Source organism: Hippocampus comes, unplaced genomic scaffold (genome assembly GCF_001891065.2).
Source record: "Hippocampus comes isolate QL1 unplaced genomic scaffold, H_comes_QL1_v1.1 scaffold132, whole genome shotgun sequence".
Lineage (NCBI taxonomy): Eukaryota > Metazoa > Chordata > Actinopteri > Syngnathiformes > Syngnathidae > Hippocampus > Hippocampus comes.
The window spans coordinates 1,314,700-1,322,255 of record NW_017805467.1 but is presented as its reverse complement, the minus strand read 5'-3'; the positions used below and the strand labels follow the sequence as shown (position 1 = coordinate 1,322,255).

Sequence of the window (7,556 nt, the reverse complement as noted above, 5' to 3'; positions counted from 1 at the left end):
CCTCCAGGCTCAGTTTATAAAAACAAAACAAGACCATTTTACAGTAGACAAATTTATTGTGGCGCCGAAACCTTACGTCATGTAACACAAAGATGGAAACCAAGAGACGCAATAAATTATCTTCATTATTACGTGTAACCAGTGACATTCTGTACATCAAAAAGGTAAAGCACTGTAAATAATGAATAAAAGTTGTACAAAAAAAAGTGGACCAAGAAACTGAAACCTATACAGCAATACTTAAGAGACAGAGATGTTTCAATGCCAGTAGACGTAGAAATTAATATTTTATGTGTGATTCCCCAATGATTTTAGTGTCTCACGACATAATTTAAGTACTGATTAAAAGTCAAATAAAAACACTGTACACACAACAACAATAAAGAAAGCAACCAATTTTTTCCCCATGTCGATGATGTCATTTTTTTTTTTTTTTAGGAAATCATTGCTTTGCAATTAATGCGTCATCACAGTTGTCTCCCATATTACCACATGAATGTAAACACCTGCAATTCTTGTTTTTTTTTTTTAATTTTACAACATTAATACTTTATTTATATATATATTTGTACATATTTTCATTCACATCTGCACAGTTAGCTAGCATGGTAATGAAATAAGGCAAGACTCACATAACTGTGACATCACAATATATTTTTTCCTTTTTTTCTTTTTTTTTTTGCAATTTTCTTTTATTAAATAATACTGATTATAAAGGTTTCGTGTCATTTCCTTCTTCTGCAGCAAGCTTTGGTCTTTCTGGGCAAAGGCCGACTAGAACCACATCCAAAACCACAGGTTGTCTCGTTCCATTTTTTTTTTCGTAGTAAAATTGTAAAATTAAGGGTGTTTTTTTGCAAGAAAAATGGAAATACACAATCATTTTAGCTGATATTATTAACTATATGTTTTTAACATTCGACATTCTGAATGAAGTACATGGTTTAAAAGGACTCGGGCGGTCAAATAAGGGGACCCACCAAATTATTTCTGTTACTGGACTAGTACTGTTTTGATCACTGAGGGGCATTCCATTTCGGGTCTTTTCTTTTTCAATAGTCATTTCTCACATTTTTGGTCAGGTCAAGCTGCCACTGCCGTTTCGATGAGTTCAGTGATCGCAGGTAAGAGTCCGCTTTGGTTGACCACATGAATGCCGTCTGTACAGTACCAACCAGAGCTAAAAGAAAAGTCTAAACACAAGTCCACGTTCCCAGAAGCAAACGTCCTTTGTTAGAGTCACTGTAGTTATAAACAGTGAGTCCTTGTTTAGTTCAAGTGTTCCTCTTTGTGTCCTGTGTGTCTGCACTTCTTTCCCCTCGTTCATATGCGCGCACGCTCAGTTTGTGTATTTTTTTTTTTTTGTTCAAAGTTCTCGAGGTTTTACTCTGTTTGCCATTCTTTACGCAATCAACTCAGGGCTGAGGTGGATTTAAATAAAAGCAGAAGATTTGGGGCTGCGGCCTGACTCCTCGCAAAGTGTCCATGCAGCAGCTGCGTTGCTGGTAGTGCAGTTCCCCTCCTAAGCTCTCTTGGCATGGAGCATTTCAATGAGCAGATTGTTGCAGGGCACGTCACCATTCAGGTGCTTGTAGTAAAGATATTCTTCGGCCTGCAGGCTGATGGCTCGAATCTCTGGCAGCCGCAGAAGCAGCTGACCAAACTTGTCCGTTTGCTGCGGGTAGTTACACATGACGTAGTCCAACAGCGCCGCATTCACCTGCTCCTGGACGCTCTCTACCAGGTGGAAGTTCTCCAGGTTCTTCACATCTACCGACGTGAGAAGAGACAAAAAAGTCAGATCCACATACAATTTTCCAAGCCCTTTAATTTAAACCGGCCATTGCGTTTTCACTGCATGTTAAGCATACGCCATAAAAACCACACCCTTCGACAGTCCACATTTTGTCCGCTATACCTTGTCACGGTAATTAATTGACTTTATCACAGCGAAATTGTGCTTTGAGGGCTTTCAAAGTAACGATTCTACTGTTTATTTTGCTCACAGCTATCTCTTGGGACAGCCGTGTCGAAGAAATCAGGTGAAGGCAGGAAAAAAAAAAGGGGTTGTCCTCCTGAGATTCAATCCCCGTGAGTCAATAAATTATGTAGGGCAGACTTACAGCCACCTTTTTTTTTGTCATATCAAAACAATGTCAGAAAATATAAATGACTTTTTTAAGAAGTGAACATTTGGCGAGTGCAACAAAAGTGCAAGAGTTTTCGGTGTAGATTGTTGGTTCCTTGTGCAAATGTAATTTTTTTTTTCCTTCCCCAAATCCTACCTGTGCGTGCTGCCACCAGCGCTTTTCCTCGGCAATAACAATAATAAGCTCACAGGGGGCTCCCGCAGATTATTGCAAGACAAGTGGAAAAAGTGCTAAATGGATAATGGTGGACCACCGCACGGTGTGTTCTAGTCATGATCATGAAGTGCAGGGCTGAAGAATTTTTAATGAGATGGCACAGCCACTATCTCACACGTGTGTGTGTGTGTGTGTGTGTGTGTGTGTGTGTGTGTGTGTGTGTGTGTGTGTGTGTGTGTGTGTGTGTGTGTGTGTGCATGTGCGTGAAGGATCATTTATTAATTTGTTTGACCTCAGGTTGGATGTGCTTATGTAGGTTAATGCGTAACAACAGCGTGCCTGTTTCTCTTTGACACCTCCAGACGCACACACATGTACAATCGCGTGGTATGGACACACAAATGTATACACGCACATGCCCTCATCCCATTGCGCGCACTTGATCTTTCTCACTTCTCAGACGCATGTATAATCAGACACTAATCCTTGGAAATACACGCCATTTGTCTTCCTTGCTTGCATTGTATTACTCTCTAACACACACACACACACACACACACACACACACACACACACACACACACACACACACACACACACTACACAGCGCATTAGCAGGGAGAAAGGGGGGTTGTCGGGGGTGGGGGATAAATCAGCAGCTAATGAGGTCTAGAAGAGTATGAGAATCAGCTCCTTCAAGGCACTTCCATCTATGATGCACTCTACCATGCTATTTGCAATCTGTATGCATGTGTGCGTCTGCTTTTGTATTGCGTGCCGTATGGCTGGTGTGTAGTGTGTGCATGCTCATCGTGACCTCTGTGTGACACGGCGAGGGGCTAAATAAGGCCAAGAAGAGGACAGGAAAGGGTGTGTGTGTGTGTGTGTGTGTGTGTGCGTGTGTGTGTGTGTGTGGGCTGGGCAGTAGGAGGGGGTGACAAAGAGGGACTCCAAACAAACACGACATGCTTTTTCCTGCTGTCGCTCAGCTGTGTGACCCGCTGCCACACTTCTGGACCAGCACCAGCATTGCTGCCAAGCACTAATAAGGCCTTACACTACAGGCACAGTATGTGCAGGTCAATGAGGAATTGAAAAAAAATCAATTTCAGGGTGCATGAAAGAAAAGTTCCTGATTTGCTTTGCAACTTTCAGATGAAAGGCTCATCATCTTTTTGCCATCTTTTTTTACCTGCCAGATCTCAAAGGATTTTCGAGACGATATACATTTGGAGTGTGTCTGTGGAAGCTGTTGTCCGTGTGCCTAAAAAAAACATGTGTGAGGTCAGAGGTTACAGATGTGGGACCCCAAAAAGGGCCTCGGTCCCAATCTCTGTTCCATTTCACCTCAAATGTGTTCTCATCCAACTCTGTCACTACGGACATTGCAGTGGGGCAATCACATTGGAACAAAAAGGCAACTCCAAAACAGTTCCAACATTGCTGGAGGCATCCCATTGCAGAAAATGTAGAGGGAGGTAAGGAAAGTTCAAGCTCGATTCCTCCATGCAAAGGACACTTTTCTCATCGTTGGCAAAAAAAAATGGTGCTGGAGCAGTTTCAGCAGTGGGAAGGGCTATCGGGGGTTACCTAACTCAGAATCGAGATTAAAATGTGAACAATTGCGGGAGAGACAGAATGTTAGTCCCGGTTCCACTCGATTCTCGGTTGTCGATGCCCAAGCCTAGTTATATATCAAGTTCTGGACTTTATGAAGAACAAGTGCATGGGTGTACTCACTGTTCATGATGGGGAATATTTTCACATGTGTTTAAGTCAGAAAAGGTGCAAATCTGACCACTTTGTTGGCCACGTGGATTCTCCCATCGACTTAAGCAGGGAGCTGGTGCACATCGGGAATTTCGGGAGATTCCTGGACGGCCGCTATACAGCGCTGGAACCAGAGTGCAACCCCCGGCCCCCTTATCTGGTGGCTGCGCACAAATTTGTCGGTTATGCATGATGGGTGTGTCTCAGGAAAACCTTGAAAGTACAAAAGCCAGACGTGTAAAAAAAAAAAATGACTGAAGCGCCACCGGAAGACTATGTGGATGAAAATCTAAGTGGGTACTATAAATTGAAGTTCCATCAAACCTTCAGCCCTCTGACAAGAGATCCCATTATTTCACCAATATTGATACATTTTTATGTCCCATTGTAATACCTTAAGAAATCATGAAATGTGAACATGTTTCAAGTGTAACATGATACCTGCACACACAAAATGGAATGGTCAAGTACCTTACCCCGGATGATATCACATGGCCTTCTAAAATTGGCACCCAAAGAGTTGAAATTCAAAGGATTTTTATGAGCTCCAAGCGATTCTAGTGAATTTAGCTTCATATTCCTCCAATAATGTGAACGTGTGTCTGCGTGCACGCAAGTGCGTGTTCTGGTCATTGATGGCCATTGCATGGCTGCCATTGCCTTTGTTGTTTAGTTTAACATCTGCGGCAACATAAAAACTAAAATGAGACGGATTAATATCTGTGTGTGTGTGTGTGTGTGTGTGTGTGTGTGTGTGTGTGTGTGTGTGTGTGTGTGTGCGCGCGCGCGCGCGCGCGTGTATGTGTGCAGGCATGTGTGGATCGTTGGGGGTTACCACAGAGAGTTAAGTACTTCTCTCTGTCAAGCTGATTAGGGCGAAAGTGAAGCAAAAAGACCACATTTTAATTGCTAATTACTATCAGTGGCCCTTTTGAAAAAATAATGAATGAAGGTTTCCATACGAGAGGCTTGCTTTTTGTCTACAATTTGCAAATGTGATGAGTCAAAAATAAGATTAAAGAAAAGAGCAAACTCCCAGTTTTGTATGTGGCCATAATAAATGCTATTTACATCATTAGAGCGAAAGAGACAAAAAAGAAAGCTCAGATCAAAAAACGAAGCAGTCCATCACTAATCTCTCGACAGTGTCAGGTCGAAGCATTAAGTGTGCTAAGTGCTCTCCTTTTTCTTTTCTACCTCCCCCTCACCTCAGCCACTCCTCTCCCTCCCAGCCTCCCTCCCTCCCTTCCTCTTCCTCTATCTCATCGTTCAGTCACAGTGGGACTAATTATCAACTTTTTTTTTTGTTACAGATAAAACAACCACAGTTCATCGCAGTGCTGCGTCCGACTACTCAAATAGAAACCCTGAGGTCCCGCAGAATACATTGTTCCATTTGACGGGCGATCACACTGAAGCCAGTGACTTACTGAAAAAGCTCACACATACACACACACACACACACACACACACACACACACACACTTCTCCTCTCCGAACCCGCTGTGCCTTTTAATTAGACTTGAAGACTAGATGTTATCATGCTGCCAAAGTGTGTTTTTACACTGTTACACTGTCCCCCCCACGCTCTCTCCTACAGCCTGCCTGAGGTAACACACACAAACTCACACACTGTATGAGTGTATATCCATCCATCCATTTTCTGATCCGCTTTATCCTCACAAGGGCCACAGGGAGTGCTGGAGCCTATCCCAGCTGTCTTCGGCCAGTAGGTGGGGTACACCCTGAACCGGATGCCAGCCAATCACAGTGTACACATAGGCGAACAACCATTCACACTCACAATCACCCCCAGGGATAATTTAGAGCGTTCCTTTGACCTGACATGCCTGTTTTGGGAATTTGGGTACCCGGAGAAAACCCACGCAGGCACGGGGTGAACATGCAAACTCCACACAGTAATGCCGGAGCCGGAAGCGAACCCTGCGCCTCTGCACTGTGAGGTCAATGCGCTAACCAGTCAACCGCCGAGCTATTACGGGTGCATAATTGAAGTTAATTATTTTACCACATTAGTTGAAGAGAAGGACATTCCCACCATTGTATCCTAAATTATTTCAAACATGCAACAAACACCAGCATATTTCGCTTACGTCATCTCACTGGATTCATGTTACTCTCCTTGTGAGTTGAATGAAACACACTTGTCCTGAAAGTGGTCAACCCAAGATGTTGAAAAGGTTCAACTTTTGCTTAACTGTCATACCCTCCTGACTACCAGGAAAAAAAATGTTGTCCAATCACATTTATTTTGACATTCCCCAATCTATGTGAAGTAATTGGACTCCTCCAAAAGAAAATTTTGAAATCCCTACATTTTTTAAACAGGCTCAAATACACTTAAAACAACTCAAACAACACTTTAACGTGTTCATAAGAGTCTTATAATTAAAATGCCAACAGCATTTCAAGACAAAATGTGGTCGATAAAAAGTATTACTTTTCCTCTTCCCATAAAAAGTGCTTGCACTGAGGGAAGCCATTTTCTTACTTTTTCTAACCCCTACAAATTTGGTATCATTGGAAAGCACTGAATGTCCTCTTTAGAGTAACAAAAGGAGTTAATGCGATTGGAGGCACTGGGTGGGAGATATTTAGGTTCACAAATGTCCTCTACAGAGGACAAATTTGAACTACTGGTAGTCAGGAGGATATAAGTGGAACAAATTAACTGGTGCTACAGTATAAGTAAAACGTACAAGGATTTAAAGTCTGAATCTGCATCATATGTTACTTTCAATATGCTGTCTCCAATGAAACAGTGATTTTTAACATACCCCCCCCCCCACACACACACACACACTTTCTGATGTACTTATACAGTAGCCTATTCATCTTTATCTTTTTTTTTTTTGCTTCTTTTGGAGCAAGTGCCATTTTCCAGTACTGCCGTCTCATGGTTTTCTTTGGACAAACTTAGGAGTAGTCGTCTTCAACTTTAGAGTTTCCAAAGTCCTGCTTTTCCACACACTACACATGTACTAATTCAAGTGCCTGACTCCACCTTGAACACAAATATGGTATGGCTGCCCCGATTCAATTTCTCAAAGACAATATTTTCCCGTTCTTCCTTCATCGCGCCGCAATTTACCATCACGACTTCCTCGTACAAACAGCTAGCTGTCAGGGCAACATGACAAAATAACTCCGTGTTCTTTCACTTTCAGTGTCCCAAATCAATAAAGGTCCATGTCACATGCTGCCGATTCGCTCCCTTCAAATGTCACAACATGTGCTTCCCTCTGGGTTTCAAAACAACACATAAAAGCTGGTGGGCCATAAACAGATATTGAGTCAAGCGCTGTCAGTAAACCAGTAGACAAACAAGTGACTTCCGCCATCAGGCTCTGGCCTTCCAACAGGCCTTTATATGAGCCTATCAAAGTCGGAGCAGCTTTTACTACAACCGCGGCCCTTTCAAGAGGACTTGAATCAGAGTCCGGGCCTCTTTATTGCATC

General features: G+C 42.7%; 1 protein-coding gene across 1 annotated transcript in view; it reads right to left on the bottom strand.

Moving 5' to 3' along the window:
* Positions 1-421: 421 nt before the first annotated feature.
* The window catches only part of nr5a2 (nuclear receptor subfamily 5, group A, member 2), a 60,782-nt gene continuing 53,647 nt past the window's right edge, over positions 422-7,556 (bottom strand). The window contains exon 7 of the mRNA XM_019875513.1: positions 422-1,770. Coding sequence (XP_019731072.1) covers positions 1,523-1,770 — 248 coding nt within the window. The 3' untranslated portion in view covers positions 422-1,522. The remainder of the gene's footprint in view (positions 1,771-7,556) is intronic.